Source organism: Cydia splendana, chromosome 21, assembly GCF_910591565.1.
Source record: "Cydia splendana chromosome 21, ilCydSple1.2, whole genome shotgun sequence".
NCBI lineage: Eukaryota > Metazoa > Arthropoda > Insecta > Lepidoptera > Tortricidae > Cydia > Cydia splendana.
In genome coordinates this window covers 4042500-4066750 of record NC_085980.1, presented here as the reverse complement: position 1 = coordinate 4066750, position 24251 = coordinate 4042500, and the positions used below count along the sequence as shown (strand labels likewise).

At 38.2% G+C, this 24251-nt stretch overlaps 1 protein-coding gene across 1 annotated transcript; it reads right to left on the bottom strand.

Annotated features, from left to right (window-relative positions):
• Positions 1–6762: 6762 nt before the first annotated feature.
• On the bottom strand, positions 6763–7838 carry LOC134801326 (uncharacterized). Its single transcript, XM_063773867.1, has one exon. It carries the CDS (start codon positions 7821–7823, stop codon positions 6969–6971), a length of 855 nt encoding a protein of 284 aa, XP_063629937.1. The 5' UTR covers positions 7824–7838; the 3' UTR covers positions 6763–6968.
• Positions 7839–24251: the final 16413 nt, after the last annotated feature.

Sequence of the window (24251 nt, the reverse complement as noted above, 5' to 3'; positions counted from 1 at the left end):
TATAGTCGGGGTAGTGGGCATTGGCTTCATGTTGATACTCGTATAATGTCAAAACATTGCTTACAGAGAATTCGGTTCTCTCAATTTACCTATTCGTCAAAATCTGATTCTAAATATTCAATATTTATATATTCTTCGTTTTCTGACTCTGACGAAGTCTGATTTTCATCAGATGTTGTGTCGCTTTCAGGACCACCAACCTCGATTATAAAACGTTCAGTCTCCAAGTCGATTATAGGATTTTTATCGTCGATCTACATAAACCTTAAATGAAATATTAAAGTTTAAACCAAACAACTAACCAGTTCAATTAAACCGCACTATATAATGTCAATACCGGTCATGTCAACAACCAACTTTAAAACATTGTTTATTGGAATCCTATGTAATCCTTCGTCTTTTTTAAGCTGTAAGTATTTGATTGCATTCACTACAATTTTTTTCGCATCTTTGGTAATTTTTTTTGGCATTTTTGTAATAAAACCGTTAATATTGGGTCCTTACCTATGAAATTGGCGTTTTTGTTCATAGATATAAGTCTGATTCTAGTTTTTTTTTTTTACAAAAGTACATACACAATTACAATAAAACTACAATATGATTTCGCCAAACTGCTTGACAGCAATTAATTGTTATTTTTTATTGTTAAGTGTTCAGAATTAAGCCTTGAAAATAGGTCTTTTCATGTGCTGTCGGTTCGAGTATTAAAATTACTTATATTTTTCTAATGGTACCAATTTTCAAGAAATGGAGATATTGAAAACATACCTTAAAGGTGTCAAAAATTACTGGAAAAATTTTGTTTGGTTTGAATTAGCCATCAAAAAAATATCCGCAAAATTAATTGTATGGAAATTCGTGTTTCGTTGAAATTCTCCGAACAAAACGCCAATTTCATAGGTAATGACCTAATATTTGAATATATTCGTAGATATTTTCCGTTTGTTTACATCGGTGACATTCGATGACATCCAACGTTCGTTGTCAAAGAGTACTTGTTGCCAGTAAAAGAAATTAGTACCACTGAAAATCCGCAAAATGGCGAGGGTCAAATAAACTGTTGTCAGGCTTTAGTATACCTACTAAATATATTTTTGCGAAGTAGGTGTCAGTCTATTCTAACTTATTTATGTTACCATTTTTTGATGTTCATTCTATCTGTATTGACTGTATTATGACATCTTTCATTGCTGTTCTTATTTGATGGATTATATAGAGTTAGACCAAGCTATTTTGATAGCGTAGACGTAGACTGTGCAAGTGTTGTTTTAAACGTCAAAATTCCATGAAATTATGACGGTTAAAATAACACATTCACAGTCTGTGCTATCAAAATCGCTGCCAACTTAACTTGGTCTTACTCTAACATTAATTTATAATAAATTAATAGAAAACTAGATTCAAGATATAAATATATGTAATATGCTATGTATTTGAATTTTGACGACATTTACATGCAAATCTTGCATGTAGTCGGTATGTTTCCTACTACTTCATATTCTCAAAATATTTTCAATATGTATGTATACGTTTATTATATATTTTTTCTTATATTATTTATCATCATTTTCATAGGTTCAAAAAAATGGAGGAGTACATTGAGTATTCGGTTATGAAACCATCAACAAGTGACGTCTGGAATCATTTTCTCAAGTCTAAAAGCGGGACTTCAGCAAAATGCACATTGTGTTTCAAAATTCTGAAGACTTCTGGAGGAAGTACATCAAGTCTTCGAAACCATTTGTCAGCGCTACATAGCATTAAATCAACCGGACAAGAAAAAAATGTAGCTAGTGCAGCTACGGCTTCTGCCACATCTGACACAGGGAACAAAGATAAACCTACTGCAAAAAAAAGTAAAATCATGGTTTCATTGGAAATAAGAATTTCACGCATGGTGGCTATGGACGGTATTCCATTTAGAACATTTACTACCTCACCTGACTTGAGAGAATTGTTTATTGAAAGTGGCCACCAGCTTCCAAAGTCGCCACATACTATAAAAAAGATTGTAATGAAAGAATATTTGGCAGTTACTCAAATTATAATCGACGAGTTGAAGACGTTAACTAAACAAGGCTACAAATTTTCGGTCACTGCAGATGAATGGACTTCGACAAGAAATCGACGTTACATGAATCAATCAATCAATCAATCATTTATTTATTTCTTTGAATGTGGTACATTAAAGATGTAATAACAGAATTTTGTTCAGCACATCCTGCCTGAATAGGCATAGAAATAGTGAGTCTTACCTAAACTGCATGCAAGTAATGATTATGTACATTAAAATTTAACATTAAATTATAAGTAATATCAAAAATATAAATCATAGAAGTCACAAGTAAACATTAATTTCATTCATTATAAGTAATATCAAAAATATAAATCATAGAAGTCACAAGTAAACATTAATTTCATTCAATAAAAGTATACAAATAATTAATAATTCAGGTAGTCAAATAATTGGTTCTACGTCAAATAATAATATAATAATAGTCAAGCCTAGTTTAACTTGTTAAGGAGCTTCTAGGAACTCTTTTATTGAGTAAAAACATTTATCGATCAAATAGGTAAACTTGTTAAGGAGCTTCTAGGAACTCTTTTATTGAGTAAAAACATTTATCGATCAAATAGGTAGTGAACAGCTTCTTAAATCGATGAACCGGGAGATTTCTCATATGTATCGGTATTTTATTAAATATTCTTGGTGCCATTCCAAAGAAACTATTTCGCATTAATGCCGTTTTCATAGGCTGAATGTATAACTGTCCCTCATATTGAGGGCGTATTGGCTGATTACGTCTCTCTGATACACTTGTAAACAAATGTGGATTTCGTTTTACGAATAGAGCTACTTCGAGTATATATAATGAAGGCAGTGTTAGAAGTTTTAGGGATTTGAATAAGGGAATACAACTATCTCTTACATCTACACCGCAGATAGCTCTTATGCATCTCTTTTGGGCTATAAAAGCGGCCTCGCGATTTACAGAGTTTCCCCAAAAGATGATGCCGTATCTAATTTTTGATACTACTAGTCCGTGATATGCTACTAGAACTGTATCACGATTGGCTATTTTAGACAGTCTGTTAATAGCGTAGGCCGATTTGCTCAAGTACTTACATAAGTCATCTATGTGATTTTTCCAAGTTAACTGATAATCTATTAATAAGCCTAGAAATTTTGTAACAGCTACATTCTCTATTGTTGTACCTTCGTAGTTAACATTGATATTACTATTACTTGATTGTGCTGATGTCCGCTGATGAAAATGCATTACATTTGTCTTATCCAAGTTAATTATTAAATTATTATTGTTAAGCCATGTTATTATATTATTCAATTCTGTATTTATGTCATGTTCATAGTTTCTTAAATCATTACAGCGTATAATTGATGTACTATCGTCCGCAAATAAAACAATTGGATAATTGACATTCTTCGGCAAATCATTAATATAGACTAGAAACAATAATGGTCCAAGTACACTTCCCTGAGGAACCCCATGTTGTGTAATGTGTTCTCCAGAGGTATAACTACATTGTTTCTTGGTTGCATTACATATTCTGGATATCTCGGTATATTGTGTCCTATCTTTTAAATAAGACGATATAAGATTCGATGCGTTGCCCCTTACACCATACATACTAAGTTTGTCTAAGAGTCGATCATGGCAAACATAATCGAAAGCCTTAGACTGAGGATGAATGTAAACATACATTCACCCTGTATTAAAAACTCTACCAAATTTTTAAATTTGGGTTTAATTCGCATTAATGGATCTGCAACTGCAACAAAACTGGCAACACACTTAAAGGATCGGCTGGAAATGTTTGGACTGTCGTTTCAGGATATAGTTGCTCTCACTACTGATGGAGCAAGCGTGATGATTAAGCTCGGAAAGTCTATACCAGCTTACCATCAGCTATGTTTTGCGCATGCAATTCAATTGGCCGTAATAGACGTGTTGTACAAAAAACAAGAAAAAACTGTTGTGGATGAAACTGAGCCGGAAAAAAATGAATCAGATAATGACAGCGACGATGAAGACGACGGCATGGAAATAAGTTTGTCAGAAATGGACATCAGACCCATTAATGAAAACTATATGCCCGTCATTGAAAAAATAAGAAAAGTGGTGAAAATATTTCGCAAATCACCTACAAAAAACGATGAAGTTCTACAGAAGCACGTGGTAGATACTTTTGGAAAAATCTTGTCTTTGGTTCTTGACTGTAAAACACGTTGGAGTTCGTTGTGCTTGATGATGGAGAGATTTATCATGTTGTACGAATGCATTCAGAAATCACTCATTGATATCAAATCGAGTATACAATTCACAGACAATGAAATAGAATTGATAAAACATGTTCATGGTGTGTTGGAGATATTCAAAAGCTCTGTCGAAGTTTTATGCCAACAAGATGCAACACTGTCAACAGCAGACACCGTTTTCAAGTACATGTTTAAAAAACTCCATGCAGTTAACGGAAATTTCGGTGGAAAAATGTACAACGCACTGCTGAAGAGAATATCTGAGCGATATCTTTTGATACAAGGAGTTCTAAAATATATAGAAATCCCAAACACGTTTTTCAACGACCTGCAGGAAGAGCATTCGCAGTACGAGTTACCTAGAGTGTCAACAGAAAATATATAGTTATTTGTACAACAAGAGATCAAAGTTTGATATTTCTTCGAGTGCTTATTTTGAGTCCCGTGCAAGCGAAAGATTCTATAATAGATTCACGAGCGTAGCGAGTGAATCTAATCTAGAATCTTGAGCGTAGTAAGGGATTCAAAAGCGCACGAGATGTAAATAACTTTGATCTCGTGTAGTGCACAAAATTTTTCACCCTAAGCAGTGAGAACATACCTAGAGGGACAGAGATAATAGAACCCAAGTATATCGAACTTGTATTGGACCCCGCATGTTGAAATGACATTTGACTATAAAGGTCACTTGAATGTCATATTGTCTCACTCAGTGAGCAAAATCGCATTTTGCTCACTGACTGAGACACACTCAGTGAGCAAAATGCTATTTTGCTCACTGAGTGAGACAAAATGACTCAGTGAGCAAAATCGCATTTTGCTCACTGTTTTTAAGAAGCAAAGTACCCTTGTTCGAGCTGCTGAGGTGAAAAAGTCTTTTATCGTTTCATTAGTTTCGAACGACGAACGAACTGAAGTGCCTAACAATAATAATGTGAATACATCGCCAAGCCCTTCATCGTCGCAAACGGAAACGCCCTCATTTAAAAACTTTAAAGAAGAACTAAAATTCGCTTTAAAGTCGTCGATTCCTGCATCTGAACCATCTCAAGGCGATTCGTGCTTGCCAAATATTGTACATATTGAGATGGCATTACATGAAAATGGAGCTGGCCGCGGCAATCATTTGACAAAAACACGGGATCTACTGATGACAGTTAAACCTACAAGCGTGGAGTCGGAGCGAGCTTTTTCAACAGCTGGGTATTTTTGCAATAAGCTCAGATCAAGATTAAGCGATTCTACCTTAGACGCATTAATTCTATTAAAATATTATTATACTTCCATTAAAAGTAGCTCAAATTAACCCAGGTTAATGTATACAGGCAGCGTAGGCACAGGAGGCCAAAGGATAATACAAACTTAAACTTTGACATCAAAATTGGCCTTCAGGTACTAGTGCTACTATACCATCTTTAATTTATGTTGTTGATTTTGATTATTAATAGAGAAAGCGTTAGTTGTGTTTTTTTAAGTTTATATTGATGTTGATTGTAATTTAATCTCGATTGTGTTTAATGATTATGATAAAAATTCTGTTTTAAATGTGTTACTGTTGATTCACAATTTTCACAATTATATAACTATCCAAACTATTTTGTAGTTTTAATTCCAATGTGATTCTTCGTCAGAATTTTTTTATAGAAAGTAACAAAAACGGATTTCCACAATAAAGTTTTGCTGTATGTTTTCCCTTAGGTACAAACAAACTTTGCTGTGGAGTTTCACTGATAGTACAAGACCCTAAAAATAACATTTATCTGTTTTAATCGATAAGTGTTACTCATAGTCGAGAATACTCGGTTTTTAACCGAAATTCGGTTTCGAGTTCGAGTTTAACCGAATGAAAACCGATACTCGGTTTTCGGTTATTTTGCATTCCCTAGCACACACACGAAGGGTTCCGTACCATTATCTATAAAAACGGTCACCCATCCAAGTACTGACCCCGCCCGACGTTGCTTAACTTCGGTCAAAAATCAGGTTTGTTGTATGGGAGCCCCACTTAAATCTTTATATTGTATTCTGTTTTTAGTATTTGTTGTTATAGCGGCAACAGAAATACATCATCTGTGAAAATTTCAGCTGTCTAGACAGCCTGGTGACAGACGGACGGACGGACGGACAGCGGAACCCTAAAAAGGAACATAGGTCTAGCCAAAGAGTAATACCTAGTGTGATGAAAGGCAAATAACGATGTTTCGATTTTTGCGATAGATAGATCTAATAGAACCAGGCATGGTCAATCAATACTAAGAACTTCGAACTCCGTATATTCAAGAGATTTTCTGAAATAAGGGATTACCTATTTAGGTATTCAGTTGTAGTATATGATTTTTCTCTCAAATAAACAATCATTAGTATACAAGAATATTTTTATTTTATTATACAAACAGGGGGTTACTGTTAAGGCGTCGATTTTTTTTTTTGCTGACACTTTAATTTACTGCATATATTGGGAGTGTCAAGTGATCAAGCCAAAACAAAAATAAGGGTTCTTCATTTGGCCAAGTGTGCCAAATGCCATACATGCCGTAGGGTGGTATTCCATCTGTCCAATATCTATTGCGTCTCATATTTTGCTTAATGAGAAAGTGAGACGTACTGACATTGGACAAAGAACTTGGACAAGTGGCATACCACCCGTAAAAAAATTCGAACTAAATACTGACTGCCTCAAAGAAATCTATCATCTACATCCTCTCTTATTGTCTCCTGCAGGATTTTTTGGGCAACGACACGGGGTCGGATCCTGTTGCGAGTTGGTACTCGGGTTTAGTACATCTGTCATCTTACTCATCAACTGATTAAGCTGGTCACTTAACAGCCCGACGGTCTCGCACATGTTTTCCACGAGACTTATAGAAGGCATCACCGGGGTAGATGCAGGTGATATACGTCGACCTGGTGACGGAGACGGAGGGTTCGAACGGGGCGGCGTTACTGGCTCGGATCGGATCGGAGGTGTCTTATTCTGCTGCATGGTTGGACATGGCTTCGGCGGTGGACATGTCTTCGCCGCCGGCGAAAATGCGGGTGGCGGAGAGTACTTCGGCGCTGGAATACACGGCGCCGGCACCTGCGGCGGAGACAGTGTCGGCGGTGGGCACGGAATAGGATGCGCGACCAGAGGAGGGCAGCATTCTTCTTGCGTATTTTCACTGCAGGTTTTGCCGCTACACGCAACACCCGGCCACTCCTTACATGAGAATGTACATGGCGAGGGTTGCTGGTTAATTTTATTCTGTTTGCCATCCTTAGATGAGGGCGGCATGTTTATGGGACAGGTTTTGTTAACGCATGTGAAGCTGTTGTTCTTCATGACAACTTCTTTCGCTCCTGGTGTAGAACATTCTGGGCATGGACATCGAACTTTAATAACTTTGGCCTTGATATCTTTAATTTTTCCAGGGGTGTAGCTGCAGCAAGTGAAATGGATCCAAGATTTGCAAGACCCTTGGCACTGCAGGCCCGTTTTGGCCGTAACTTGGCGCTTGCAAACCATGCATGGGTTTTTAACCCTTTTAGTGCAACCTTCATTCATTATGAAAGCGGTATTTTGGTGTACATATAAATTAATAAAGGTGTTTTGGTTTGTGGCAGTTTCCTACATGGTTTATTGTTTGGTTTTATAAACACATTTTTTGCTTGATTTGTACATTTTTTTATGACATGGATGACAGTTTACTGTCTCAATTGAAGTTTTTACTTATTATTTTGAGTTTTAAACTTCTAATGTAACGTCTATTGTCTCTGCTTGGCTGACATAAAACATGATGTCCCTCTCGCACTTAAAGCAGTAGGTATATAACACTATAAGTAACCGACGCTCCTTGGAGGATATAACCAAACGGAGTAGATAGCCATTAACCAAACGGAGTGGTCATTAACAGGCATTCCCCTCTGTCGAAAATAGGCGGCCAATGGTCACCCACATGTATGGACTGACGTTTATCTGGCATGGCTATTTTGACATTACGTATACATTTGATCTGCCCCTCCCCCGCAAAAAACGGCAGACTATTTTGTACCGAAAATTATAGACATGGCGTCTCCGTTTGGTTATATCCTCTAAGCCATTAACAGGCGTTCCCCTCTGTCGAAAATAGGCGGCCAATGGTCATACACATTGTATGGACTGACGTTTATCTGACATGGCTATTTTTAGGGTTCCGTACCCAAAGGGTAAAAACGGGATCCTATTACTAAGACTCCGCTGTCCGTCCGTCCGTCCGTCTGTCACCAGGCTGTATCTCATGAACCGTGATAGCTAGGCAGTTGAAATTTTCGCAGATGATGTATTTCTGTTGCCGCTATAACAACACATACTAAAAAGTACGGAACCCTGGGTGGGCGAGTCCGACTCGCACTTGTCCGGTTTTTACGTTACGCATACATTTGACGTGCCCCTCCCCCGCAAAAATTGTTTTGTACTGAAAATTACAGACATGGCGTCTCCGTTTGGTTATATCATCCAAACTACGCTCCGACGCTTCGGAAGCCGGTGATGCTCGAAGAACCGCCGGAGAAGTAAAGCCATTTTTATTCTAGTTCCATTTTATTTTAGAGTCTACTATTTTATAGCCGCGCGCGCGCCCTACTCGCTCCTGCGTCTCGACTGCAAGCCAAGTAGCAAAGACGAGATCGTTTGTGCTGTCGTCACTAAAGGTCGCTCACGCTTTATATGTTGTGTAGTTTACCTAGCCCCTAAGGTTCCTGATAATGGATACTTTTCCATTTCTGACTGTATTAGAAGACTAATTAATAATAATTTAAAAGTGCCATTAATTATACTGGTGACTTTAATCTATATTCCGCGAGTATTACGTTTAATAACGAGTTTGAAACATTCCTTGCTGAATGTAATTTACGTCAAAAAAATACTGTATTGAATGGGCTGAATAGGATGTTAGACTTGATTTTGGTTAGCAGTGATGTGGACGAAGTCTCGGTTTCTACCTGTCAGGGAATTGTACCGAATGAAGTCCATCATTTCCCCTTAGATATTAGTATAAAAGTCGATACAAATCAAACAACTTCTAACACAGTTTTTCAAAGTACCAAAAATACTAATCAACTAGAGAGAAATTTTACGAAGGCGGATTTCCCTCAATTATACAATGATTTAACCGCTACATGCTGGAATGAGATCTATACACACAACAATGTTAATGATGCAGTTGATGCTTTCTATAGTCCAATAAATAACATAATTGCTCAAACTGCCAAAACTGCTATAAAATGCCAAGAGCTCCAATAACGCAATACCCATCGTGGATGTCAACGGAAACCATTAAGTTAAATAGGCTAAAAAATCAGTATCACAAATGGTATAAAGAAAGCAATGACCAACTGCACTACGTTTTTTTCACCTATTATAGACGTCAGGTAAAAAAAAATTCAGACCGGGATTTTGAGAAACATAATGAACGCATTCAATTAAATATTAAACGTGACGTTTCCACTTTTTGGACCTATATAAAAAATAATAGAGCAAATAATGAACAATCGACATTTGGCAATTTGTCTTCCTCTGAAGTAGCAGAAGAATTTGCAAATTACTTTAGTGACGTGTTCTTACCGACCGGGCCTCGACTAGACGTATTGGATGCCCAGCGACACTGGACAACATCACCACAACACATAACCATTGAACACATATCTGATAATGATATACGTAGCGCTATTAAACGATTATCTTTCAAGACCACTCAGGGTCCCGGCTACATTCATCAATTATTAGTACGCGACTGTTGTGAAGTTTTTATTGGACCACTGTCACACATTTTTAATTTATCTATTAAAACCAATACCTACCCTGCACTTTCGAAAAAATCAAAAGTTCTGCCAATTCATAAAAGTGGCCCCAAGGATGATATCAAAAACTATAGGCCAATAGCTGTTCTGTCTATTTTTCCTAAAGTTTTTGAATCTGTTTTGTACAAAAAAATATATCAGCAAATGCGTGATTGGTTCACTGATGCTCAACATGGATTCTTACCCAACAGATCCACAACATCTAATCTGCTGAATCTCGTAACATTGATAGCTCACAATATAGAGGAAAGAAAGCAAACTGATGTGGTTTATTTGGACTTTCAAAAGGCATTTGACGGGATAAACTGTGATAATCTATTGCGAAAAATGGCGGAAGCAGGTTTCTCGAGAATGTTGTTAGAATTTTTTGCTGACTATTTTTCTGGCCGTACGCAATATGTAATTTACAATAAAGCCCATTCTACGGCGTATCCAGTAACGTCAGGTATAGGTCAGGGTAGCAGCCTTGGTCCCCTCTTATTTTTAATCATAATTAATGACCTGCCCGAAATTGTTAAGCATTCTACCGTACTGATGTTTGCGGATGATGTCAAACTGGCTAAATCAATCCAGGATACGACCGATGCTAGTAAACTCCAGTCGGACATAGATGCCGTTCATCGGTGGGGTTTAAATAATAGTCTACACCTAAATACCGCTAAATGTGCAAGCATGTCATATTCGAAGACAACCATGCCGGCCTCACGGTTATATACGCTGAATGGCGAGGTCCTCCAAAATGTACAAACTATGCGAGACCTCGGCACGTGCTTCGATACCCAACTAAAATTCGATCAAAACATAGTGCAAATCTGTAACAAAGCGCGTAAGTCTCTTGGGTTCGTCTTAAGGCAGTCCAAACTTTTTAATAGGCACCATGTCATTTCGTTACTTTACAACGCCTATGTCCGTAGTGTGCATATGAGTGATGCGTAGTGTGTGTGTGTGTATGAGTAACTGCATCATATGGAATCCGCATTATCAAAAACATGTTACCTTAATTGAAAGAGTTCAAAAATCATTTGTCCGGTACCTCTATTATAAATTTCATGGCTTCTACCCTTACATGTACCCAACACTGTTTGTACTAGGAATGGTATCTTACCAAAGCCTTGAAATGCGTAGACGACTTGCTATGGTAAAATATTTCTTTAAACTGATACGAGGCACATTGTCTAATCCTTCCTTATTACAATTTGTATCGTTTAAAGTACCACTACACATTAGAGGTTCCCTCCGTCCACGCCAACGGCCGCTATTCCTGGTCCCGCACGCCAAGATAAATCTGAGCAACTCTCCTCTGTATGTGGCCTTGAACCACATCAACAATATTCTGCTCTTTGACCCTGTGACGATTACACAATAAACAGTACGACGCAACTACCCACTAGCTTCACTCCGTGGAGAAGTGTCATGGCGAGTGGGTGGCTGGCGGAGTGCACAAGTGATAACAGTTGTTTCATTTGATCACCCAGTACACAACGGAGCCTGGACGTCACAGATGGCGACGAGGGTAAAATATTACAAAAAATTACGGAAAGGAAAGGTAACGGTGGCGGAAAAAAAAAACAAATCTAAGGTATGGAAATCCTAACCTAATAGCTACCGTATTTGTCCATTTCCTCCCGAGCTGCCGATTGTATTCAGGTAATACAAAATTTTGGGCGAGGTGATATTCTGTGTAACGAGTGCCGTACGGTTGTACATAATACGAAAATATTAAAACTGCAACGATTTTGTTTTATTTTGTGGTTCTCCCTCTCCCTCTCCCTCTCCCTCTCCCTCTCCCTCTCCCTCTCCCTCTCCCTCTCCCTCTCCCTCTCCCTCTCCCTCTCCCTCTCCCTCTCCCTCTCCCTCTCCCTCTCCCTCTCCCTCTCCCTCTCCCTCTCCCTCTCCCTCTCCCTCTCCCTCTCCCTCTCCCTCTCCCTCTCCCTCTCCCTCTCCCTCTCCCTCTCCCTCTCCCTCTCCCTCTCCCTCTCCCTCTCCCTCTCCCTCTCCCTCTCCCTCTCCCTCTCCCTCTCCCTCTCCCTCTCCCTCTCCCTCTCCCTCTCCCTCTCCCTCTCCCTCTCCCTCTCCCTCTCCCTCTCCCTCTCCCTCTCCCTCTCCCTCTCCCTCTCCCTCTCCCTCTCCCTCTCCCTCTCCCTCTCCCTCTCCCTCTCCCTCTCCCTCTCCCTCTCCCTCTCCCTCTCCCTCTCCCTCTCCCTCTCCCTCTCCCTCTCCCTCTCCCTCTCCCTCTCCCTCTCCCTCTCCCTCTCCCTCTCCCTCTCCCTCTCCCTCTCCCTCTCCCTCTCCCTCTCCCTCTCCCTCTCCCTCTCCCTCTCCCTCTCCCTCTCCCTCTCCCTCTCCCTCTCCCTCTCCCTCTCCCTCTCCCTCTCCCTCTCCCTCTCCCTCTCCCTCTCCCTCTCCCTCTCCCTCTCCCTCTCCCTCTCCCTCTCCCTCTCCCTCTCCCTCTCCCTCTCCCTCTCCCTCTCCCTCTCCCTCTCCCTCTCCCTCTCCCTCTCCCTCTCCCTCTCCCTCTCCCTCTCCCTCTCCCTCTCCCTCTCCCTCTCCCTCTCCCTCTCCCTCTCCCTCTCCCTCTCCCTCTCCCTCTCCCTCTCCCTCTCCCTCTCCCTCTCCCTCTCCCTCTCCCTCTCCCTCTCCCTCTCCCTCTCCCTCTCCCTCTCCCTCTCCCTCTCCCTCTCCCTCTCCCTCTCCCTCTCCCTCTCCCTCTCCCTCTCCCTCTCCCTCTCCCTCTCCCTCTCCCTCTCCCTCTCCCTCTCCCTCTCCCTCTCCCTCTCCCTCTCCCTCTCCCTCTCCCTCTCCCTCTCCCTCTCCCTCTCCCTCTCCCTCTCCCTCTCCCTCTCCCTCTCCCTCTCCCTCTCCCTCTCCCACTCCCTCTCCCTCTCCCTCTCCCTCTCGCTCTCCCTCTCGCTCTCCCTCTGCCTCTGCCTCTGAAAGTTGTTGCACCAAACCTGAGTTCCGCTAGGTACAACCAGGGTTCAGCATCAGCTCTATCTTGGGTACTACTCTCCTAAGTGCTCATCAAGACGAGTCGGATGTCCAAAACAGCGTGTGCCTATGCTAGCATCAGCTATCTGCTAGCAGCCGCCAGCAACATGCTGAGGTGAGACCATTTCGTGGCACTTTTTCTTTTGTATGTTTCTCTGTATAAGTTTTTATTTTGTGTTTGTGCTCACGAATAAAATTATTTCTATTTCTACCTCTACCTCTACCTCTACCTCTACCTCTACCTCTACCTCTACCTCTACCTCTACCTCTACCTCTACCTCTACTACCTCTACCTCTACTACCTCTACCTCTATCTCTATTTCTATTTCCACCACCACAAGAATGCATAGATTGTCGAATAGTGCGTTATCTACGCCCGTCTCAAACAGGATAGATAGAGTTAGACCAAGAAAAATCTGCAGCGATTTTGATAGCCCACGCAGTGCAAGTGTTATTCTGCCGTCATAATCCCGATAATTCACAACAAACACCGATAACGAACTCTGCGAAACATGAAGTCATAAATGTCATGTGAAAAATGTCGTTCTGACTTTTTGACTATTTTAAGGTTAGGCTACAGGGCAAACCCTTAACCCGATCGTCTTTGTTTTAGGGTCAAATTGTAGCTGACTAAATTGTCCAGAGCCGTTTTTCTCAAATTTTTGATATCATTCTTCGTTTCCAAATTATCGAGCACCAAAATCAAAAATTCGGAAAAAATTGAATTTTATTTTCACTATTTCGACCATAACTTTTTTAGTTTTTGACGTTCTCGAATAATTATTCTTGCACCTTACAACTCTCGTGATTATGCGTCTTTTGAGCCTATTTTTTAATATCATATCTTCACAACTTTCCGAGATATAAGGGGATCGCACTTTTTCGTGAAATCGGACCGTATACTGGAGCGAACGAAAAGACATTTCCAATGTCAAAACGTAGATCTAGTACCTATACCTAATTTTATAGTTTTGTTTACAATCAATGTTAATAAAAACAATTATGTATATGCACAGTTGATTTTGTCGACTGTTTACATAAGAACAGTGGTTAACTTTACAACTATTATTGAGTAAATAATTGATGGTACGTAGCTCGGGAGGAATGTTTACTAAGCAAAGAAGAAATATACGCGTGCTTATTACACTAACTCTTTGACAATGGCTACTGTGCGTGAGCCTGGTTACCAAATGTAAATCCAAAAGTGTAATCAATGCAAGATAGATCAATAATTGGGGTCACTACAAAAAATAATGTACTCATGTTACATTATTCCTATGATGTGGCACCGACGTATTAGCCATGAATTTTTCCATGAAATGACAGAAACGAATATGCCGATGGTTTGCGTGTTACAAATACAGATGGTACATGGTTTATTTTCTGACTCAAAATCGTATATTAGAATTCATATGATATAAAGGGTAAATAATCAAACTACCTTCGCGGAAATCATGATTATTATGAGTTGTGTATTTACCGTTCATACTTAAAATATACCGACCTACTTAGTCGTGTAATAAAATACTAAGATATTTTTACATGAGGGAACGTATAGAGAAACCTGCATATCAAGTCGGTATAGTTGTATACATTTTATGGATCTTATGTCCTAAAAGAAATATTGTTCGGCTAAAATAACCAGGTATAATCAATTGAAATGCTATTTATAGCACGATATGGGTATGAATAGATGTTAACTTGGTGTCGACTTAACATGTATTTATATATACATAGGTATGTGCAGTTTATGATAATAAACAATGCTAGCAGGTAACGGACCAGTTAAATTATCAAGGACCTTTACGATGTCAAGTGAGTCAAGAACTATAGATAGCGTACTTAGACTGATGAATGCCAAGGGCTTTGTTATTGTTTTACTGTAGGAGTAAACACGTAAACTCAGCATCAAATGAATTGAATAGTAAGTCGGAGTCGGACTAACAAGAAAAATAAATTGCAAGAAGTAAACTGTACATCACATCTATGCTGCAGTTGGTATAAATAATAATTAGTAGGTTGAAACGTTCAACTGGTACTAGCAAAACAAATAATTAGTAGGTTGAAACTTTCAACCGGTACTAGCAAAACAAATAATTAGTAGGTTGAAACCTTCAACCGGTACTAGCAAAACAAATAATTAGTAGGTTGAAACTTTCAACAGGTACTAGCAAAAAAAATAATTAGTAGGTTGAAACTTTCAACCGGTACTAGCAAAACAAATAATTAGTAGGTTGAAACTTTCAACCGGTACTAGCAAAACAAATAATTAGTAGGTTGAAATGTTCAACTGGTACTAGCAAAACAAATAATTAGTAGGTTGAAACTTTCAACTGGTACTAGCAAAACAAATAGTTGGTAGGTTGAAACTTTCAACCGGTACTAGCAAAACTAATAATTAGTAGGTTGAAACTTTCAACCGGTACTAGCAAAACAAATAATTAGTAGGTTGAAATGTTCAACCGGTACTAGCAAAACAAATAATTAGTAGGTTGAAACTTTCAACAGGTACTAGCAAAACAAATAATTAGTAGGTTGAAACTTTCAACCGGTACTAGCAAAACTAATAATTAGTAGGTTGAAACTTTCAACCGGTACTAGCAAAACAAATAATTAGTAGGTTGAAATGTTCAACTGGTACTAGCAAAACAAATAATTAGTAGGTTGAAACTTTCAACTGGTACTAGCAAAACAAATAGTTAGTGGGTTGAAACTTTCAACCGGTACTAGCAAAACTAATAATTAGTAGGTTGAAACTTTCAACCGGTACTAGCAAAACAAATAATTAGTAGGTTGAAATGTTCAACCGGTACTAGCAAAACAAATAATTAGTAGGTTGATTGTTCAACTGGTACTAGCAAAACAAATAATTAGTAGGTTGATTGTTCAACTGTTGCTAGAAAAACAAATAATTAGTAGGTTGGAACTTTCAACTGGTACTAGCAAAACAAATAATTAGTGGGTTGGAACTTTCAACTGGTACTAGCAAAACAAATAATTAGTAGGTTGGAACTTTCAACTGGTACTAGCAAAATAAATAATTAGTTAGTTGAATGTTCAACTGGTACTAACAAACCAAAAGAGTCAAATGTACCTAGTAACTAGTCTAATAGACGCGATAGTGGTGGTTGGTACTAACGATAGGACCTTTTGTTATAGGTCGTCCAAATTAGTACAACATAGTACTTAAAAGTAAACTGACGCGATATAGTGTTGGTTGGTACTAACGATAGTATCTTGTTTTAGGTCATTCAAAATGTCCTAGATACCACCATTAGACGGATTCTTTAGCCCACCAAAACTTAATAGGGAGGCAAAATAGTCATAAACTGACATTATGTTAGTATAGAGTGACCTCCTATTATGTAATGTATTTACTGAATTCGAAATTATATAATAAGCAGTTTAGTGCCTCTGCCTACTGTTCCAGTTAACTTAAGGCGTAGGTATAGATGGATGGCCTCGGGAATAGGCATATCTACTAATGTAGATTCAGAGTAGATTTCAATAATAAAAAAAAAAATACGCCAGTTGGAAACATTTTCTGTAAAGTATTACAATTTAACCTTCTTCTAACCTATACCCGTATCATAAATTAACTGCATTTTGCAGATGTTCGTATGGGTAAGAACCGAATGTATCAGCTTAAATAAAAACGGACAAAGTATATATAAAAATATATTATACGACGACTTAGACGGTATTCCGGTTAAAGATTGTTGTAGCAATCCTGTTGGAACAGTTAGAAGACAGGTTAAATTATAGTTTAAGAGAAACAAGCAGGTGACCAGGATAAGAGTAATAATGCATTCTGCGTAAGTAGCCGTGTAAATTGTGGAACACAGAGGCATGCCTAAACTGCCCAAATAAAACCTATAAATAGATGAGGATATACAATTCTTCAAAATCGTATATGACCCAGATTTCATATAATAAATCCCAATTCCAATCTATTTTAGAGCCGGAATACATGATTCTATAGAATAATAATCAGGGCAAAGCTCAATTACAAACCCAAGTATACAACAGGTACGTAAATAGACGCTGGGCCTACATCATGTCATGTAGTACCTAAAGTCAATGCTGTAAAAACTGAAGTGGCGATGCGGGGAGCCTTACACGGTGAGGAAGCACTGCTTACTTAACTAAACTACGAAACTATACCCAAGGCAACCATGACTAAGGTACTAACAGAAAAAACTCTAGTGACCAGCAGTTAACCTAATGTCTTGTAAATAGACATACGACTTTTGTCGGTTAACAGTGTAGATACTGTAGATGACGAAGTCCCTTTTTAACTACCTAGGTAGTAGATACACCTACTCAGATGAAGATGAGTGATGTGTGTGATGTGATGACTAATTATAATTAAGTGTAATTAAAAAGGCACTTTACCGGAAAATATATTTCCTTATTTCAGTCACATGCATAAACTTACAATAATTAAGGATGCCAAAACTCTTAGGTATGCGGTTGAGACAATACATACATTAGAAATTATACATTGTCTCAGAACCGATACATTAAATCAAAACAGAAACAAATAACTAAATACTGTGTGTAGGTAGATACACATTATAAAATAAAAACAATAAGTATTCGAATTAACCGTGATTTTGATCGCTCTCAATGACAGTCAGTGTTGCCAGGGCTCTGGAGTCATAAGTTACGTTTCGTTTCCCTAAAAGTCACGTTTTTGCTGCTCAAGTCACATTTTTATATTATTGTATTGTATGAGTAGGTAAATCGATTTTGTTAGAAGAAATTCAGAAAATAATACATTTCACAAAAAATCTACTAACCTTGTATGATTTTTCCTCAAAAGGAAAAAACGGAACCCTTATAGGATCACTCGTATTCGTACACCCAGTATTCGTTTTAAAAGACCTATCTAACGACTCCCACACTATAGGGTGGAAGCGAAAAAAATTCATCCCCACTTTAACCCATTCAGGGCCAGCCACTCAGCGTATGGGTCATGCTCAAACAGTTCCGCAGGGCCAGTGACTCACATGTGAGTCTTGAATAAATTGTGATTTAAACTTAAACGAAACGTAATTTGATGTAATAACGTAAGTATCATATAAGCTAACAACCATTTCTATAAGGTATATTAGGTAAAAAAATTATAAACACGTATTTTTTAATGAAAACAGGGTCTAGAATATTCAAGTTTGGTTTACTATCTGTGCAATATAGTAAATATACTGAAATTCTAGATTCATATGCGATGCAAGCAAACAGAAAAATCCATATTGAAAAAATACTTAAAATATATATATTTCAGAAGTTATTGACATGGCTCAAGGTATGGGTCACCGTGGCCTGGCGCTACTTGTAAAAACTACTAATGTTTCCGTAGCAGGCTAAAATAAACTTTATTGGCTGGTTTTAAAGCTTATTTCATGTTGAAGCTGTTTGATATTGTACCATTTTACAACCGATTACTGTTTGGATGATGGTAAGCCACATTTTGTAGGAACCAAACCGTAGTATAATAATATTTTGTTTTGTATGGGGGGTAAGGCAACTAGGATTTTCTCCCACTGTACTTTTATGTCATAATATTTGGTGATCGTTGTATTGTATCTTAGGCAATTACCAACTAACAATGATGTTAAGGTTCATTTTTTTTTCGTTTTAATATACGAGTAAAACAAGGCGGTTGAAACAGTCATCACTAACTAATATGTATTGTATTACAAATAGTTTGTGACAAATATTTACAAGTTCTTTAAAATATCGTGGTTTCTACGGCAGATTAGAAAGTAAGCACTATAATACATTTTAAGTTCTCTATTGTTACCAATATAATGGCATTTACCAAAACAAAGATAAATGACCGACCAGGTGTAAGCTTATCGGACACACTTGGACAATAAACAAGGAATGCATCCGAGCGGCGGCGGCGCGGCGGTATTATCTTTCATGTGGTATTTGTCACAAGAGTTCAAGAAATGATTCATCCCATCCCCCCTATTAGAGATGTATTTTGGAGTAACATGGGAAATATTATTTGGTCACGATTTATTCGTGGGCGACTTTATAGTCCTGTGCTGTTTAGTGATTTCGTATTTTGTGACCATGACTATGGATTACCGGAATTTGAACCCGCCTAACCAAACTGCAATAATTAGTTTTTTTATAGGCACAGAAAAACGGTGGTTAGTAAAAATGTTGCATAATGCTGTTCAACTGGCCGGCTTCATAAGCGGCGATTTATTTACCGTGCGCGCCAGGCTCGAGACCCATAAGCTGAGTCATACGTTTTAGCTAAAAACGGTTTGTATGGTGGCCCGGCGTATTGTGTACGCTCAGCGGTTCGTGGCCATGAATGGGTTAATGTAGGGCAGTCACCATAAAAAAATATTTTTTTTAAGTTTCTATTATTAAATTTGGCATGAATATATAAATTTGTTACACTGACAAAGTCGTAAAATATAAACTAGAAAAAAAAATTTTTTAAGGTGACTCCCCTACATTAAGTGGGGATGAATTTTTTTCGCTTTAACCCTATAGTGTGGGGTGTCTTGGATAGGTCTTTTAAAATGAATAAGGGTCTTTAAGGACCATTTTTGATCAACTTAATATTTTCGGAAATAATCGATCTGAAAGAAAAAAAGTTGGGTTTTCCACTTTAGTTCCCCTAGCATTTTAACCATGGGTCCAAAAAATATTTAAAAAATCGTGAAAGTAAAACTTAGTAAAGACTTTCAAGGAAAAATATAGCGAACCTAATCGGTTTAGCAGTTTTTGAGTTTTTGCAAATAGTCTATTTTGACGGACGGGTAACTACGGAACCCTACACTGAGCATTACCCGACATGCTCTTGGCCGGTTTTTTTTAATATTATATCAGCAGGTCGCTTAGCTTGCTAATCCTAAACTTTTTTTTTATGATGAACAATTACGAAAAAACGACGTTTTCTTAATCCGTCTATTTTTTATCTCTTATTTAACTTTAACAGCCTGTAGCTCCTAAAGTATTGATCGCAGAGTAAAAATGAACATAACCAAATTTGTCAAAAATTTTCTGATAAAACTTTTGTCCGAAGTAATTATAATGCTATTCGTACAGATATTCGAGATATGAGGCTAAATGAAATGAATCATACACTAAAAAAAATAACTACTACTATCAAACTAAATGACACCGTCATGTCAAGGTAACAAGTCTCATCTTGCCACGACTATTATAATAAACATGATGGTGGATGTAACGTCAAGGTGTCAGTGCAAGTGTCAACTTGGGTGCGTTCACCGCGTTCCTAAATAATACAAATTGCAGAACTAAACTTGTCCAAAATTCGACTAGCTAAAAAAGTCACAAAAATTGCCTCAAGATCGTAAGTCACGCACATGTCACACGAGAAGGCGAAAAGTCACGAAAAATGTGACTTTTGTGACCATCTGGCAACACTGATGACAGTTTGCCTGATGTTTAATTTGTTGAGGCTAACTAATTAAGTAAAATTAGTAGATTAAAGTTGTAGCTTGAACCACTTTATTGATCTACCCAAGAGTACACATTTATTGTACTAATTGAGCACTAAGACTCAAAAGACCAAAAGCCTAGGTCTTATCATTTAGAAACGTTAAACGTAACGATAAAATGGTAAAGTACCTAAACATTCGAACTGTACTCTGGTGTACTCAGTATTTCATGGGATCATGGTTAGAATAATGTAATTCCATTGGTTCGTTGGAAGATGTTTATTGAAGTCAAATGACATACTTACCAATGGCAGGATAGGAAGCAGACATACAAGGTGTATACCTATGTTTCAGGTTTATAAAATATGTTGCAAGTAATTGAAATAAACCGAAGAAAAAGTGTATAAGTACAAATAATAATATTTATGTGATAGTCTGACAGTAATTATTGTGGAAATAATAATACAATACTTACTGGTCACAATTCAATTGAAAAATCAGCTTTCAATTAGTAAGGTGTTACGTTATTTTCATAACATAAATTGTAATTATGATTCTTCGCATAAGTAAGTTGCTAGAATAATATTACATTCGATATTATATTTGCTGTGTTACTTTTTGAGCAATAAAATGTTTGAAATACCTAAATATTTGGATTAATTGATGTCAAGATTATATTATTCAAGTATTATAATTAAAGAACGATAATTAGATATGTATGCAATGCAATTAATAATAATAATGGTCAAATAGGCAGGTAAATCTTAGTAGGTACCTAACAAATTAATAATATATAAATCTATTTATATAGATTATTGTTCGCTTAACCTATTCACAAGTAAAATCATACTTGACGTGGTACCTCTACAACATTCCTACTTTATTTGACCTTGGATTATCTACAAGTATTTTAAATTGCATTATATATATTAACATCATACAAGACAAGTAAAACTGAGTCAATCAGTTAAAATAATAGATTGAAAGGCTTGCTAGTGTTGGAAAATATTTATTATTTCACTGTTGTAAAATGAATACATCCACACCTCGCCGAGTTTCTTACGCCGGTTCTTCTCGGGTCTGAGGTTAACCTTTCCGAACCGGTGGTAGTATACCTAGATTGGAAAAATAAATTAACCTAGCGAGTATAAGATAATACGATAAACTGAACTATTGTTGCATGATAAATATATAAAGTAAAATAAATAAATCGTTATAAAAAGGGAGAGATGTGACGATTACACAATAAACAGTACGACGCAACTACCCACTAGCTTCACTCCGTGGAGAAGTGTCATGGCGAGTGGGTGGCTGGCGGAGTGCACAAGTGATAACAGTTGTTTCATTTGATCACCCAGTACACAACGGAGCCTGGACGTCACAGACCCAACACTGGACTTGTTCTCGCAGTCAGAGTCGAGATTTCTGGCCACAGCCGCTCGCTATTTGGAGTCAATTAACACTCCTACCACAATACAGTATTAGATTACTTTTTACTTGTGCATGTCATGTTAGGTGTAATATGTGCTCAGTGGCTCAATATGTGTATCAAAATTAATGTAAGTATATTAAAATTTAAATTGACCTACCTATAAACTGAAATGTATACGTGTTTATCTTATAATTTAACAAAATGCTATTTATGTAATTAATCATTTTATATTTTTGTACCGTGACCTATAACTTTCATGTTTGGCAATTTGCTGTAAATGTAAGTTGGTTAAATAAATAAATGAAATGAAATTTTATGTCACACTATGTTTTGCCAAGATCGTCCTTAAGGCCCCGTTCGCACGGCAGCTTTTTCAACGCGCGTTAAAAAAGCGTTTGAATGACACGAATCTCGGAGTAATTAACAATGGAGCCGCCATTAACAGGCGTTCCCCTCTGTCGAAAATAGGCGGCCAATGGTCAACCACATGTCAACCATATGTATGGACTGACGTTTATCTGACATGACGTACTTACCTATACATTTGATGTGCCCCTCCCCCGCAAAAAACGGCAGACTATTTTGTACCGAAAATTTTAGACATGGCGTCTCCGTTGGTTATATCCTCTAAGACACAAATGGATAACCATGTATGTATTCACACGAAGGCGGTTTTTAAGCGCGGCGTTTTTTTATCGAGCACTGTTCGATTTTCGGCGTTGAGCGTTGGCGTCAAATTGAATAGAGCATACGGAACTCCGTGTATCTGTTCTCACAAGCGTTAAAAAAGCGCCGGCGCTGCTGTCAGTTGGCTGTCAAGTGTCAATTTTTGGTGTCAATCGTCAAGATTATTATTAGTTTCACCTTAAAAATGTCAACTTATGCTTACAAATTCCTGAAATATTCAAGCTATATTCAAATAATACGTCGTAATAGCAAATAAAGTATGGCTTTGCTGAGATGCGTACGTGGCAGTACGACTCACAAGTGATTTTTAAGCGTTCATATGAACACAAATATTGGAAACGGTAAAAAAGCGCCAACGTCGGGTTTTAACGCAACGCTTTTTAAGCTGTCGTGCGAATGGGGCCTAAGGCCTATGGGGCCGTTTCCAATATTTGTGTTCATATGAACGCTTAAAAATCACTTGCGAGACGTACTGCCACGTACGCATCTCAGCAAAGCCATACTTTATTTGCTATTACGACGTATTATTTGAATATAGCTTGAATATTTCAGGAATTTGTAAGCAAAAGTTGACATTTTTAAGGTGAAACTAATAATAATCTTGACGATTGACACCAAAAATTGACACTTGACAGCCAACTGACAGCAGCGCCGGCGCTTTTTTAACGCTTGTGAGAACAGATACACGGAGTTCCGTATGCTCTATTCAATTTGACGCCAACGCTCAACGCCGAAAATCGAACAGTGCTCGATAAAAAAGCGCCGCGCTTAAAAACCGCCTTCGTGTGAATACATACATGGTTATCCATTTGCGTCATTCAAACGCTTTTTTAACGCGCGTTGAAAAAGCTGCCGTGCGAACGGGGCCTAAGTGTCATAAAGTGTAAAGCCCCCTCCAGACTATTTGCGTGAATCGCGGCGCGACGTCGCGAAGCGAACATATCGCGAAGTTGACGTATGACTCCACACTCGCACACTTCACGGCGATTTCGCAGTTTGGTTTGCGGCAAGATGGCGTTAAACTGTTAGTTATCTATGGCATCATACGTGATTTAGCTGTTTTTTTCATTTTGTTTTCTTGTGAAACCGTAAAATATAGCTGCTTAATATAATATAATCATAATATAATTAATATTTACCTTGCCACAGAAGAGCCAAAATAGTGTGTAATGTGGAGTCTTGCAAGTTCGCGCTTTGCGTCTCCTTTGACGCGGGCCGAAATACCGACAAAAAACGGAGAACAAGGCGCGAAGGCACTCGCGTTCGCGGCTTCGCCCGCGATTCACGTGCATAGTCTGGAGGGCGCTTAAGGCCTCATTAGCACGAGCGCTTTTTCAATGCGCGTTAAAAAAGCGTTTGAATGAAATGGATATGTGTATTTCACACGATGGCGGTCGCGCTTTTTATCAAGTGTCGTTGGAATTTCGACTTTAAACCTTGCTCGTTAAATCGAATTTGGCGTGCGGACAGATTCAAGCGCTTACTGCGCGTTTAAAAAGCGCTCGTTAGAATGAGGCCTTAAGTGTACCGTCAGGGGTGCGAAACTCCTGACTTCGGCCAAACTCGGCTCCGCTCGGCTCAGCATTGCTCCGAGCGATTATTAGGGTTGGCACCA

Coding starts and splice junctions, on each gene's coding strand:
- LOC134801326 (XM_063773867.1), bottom strand. CDS start 7,823: ATGAATGAAGGTTGCACTAAAAGGGTTAAAAACCCATGCATGGTTTGC.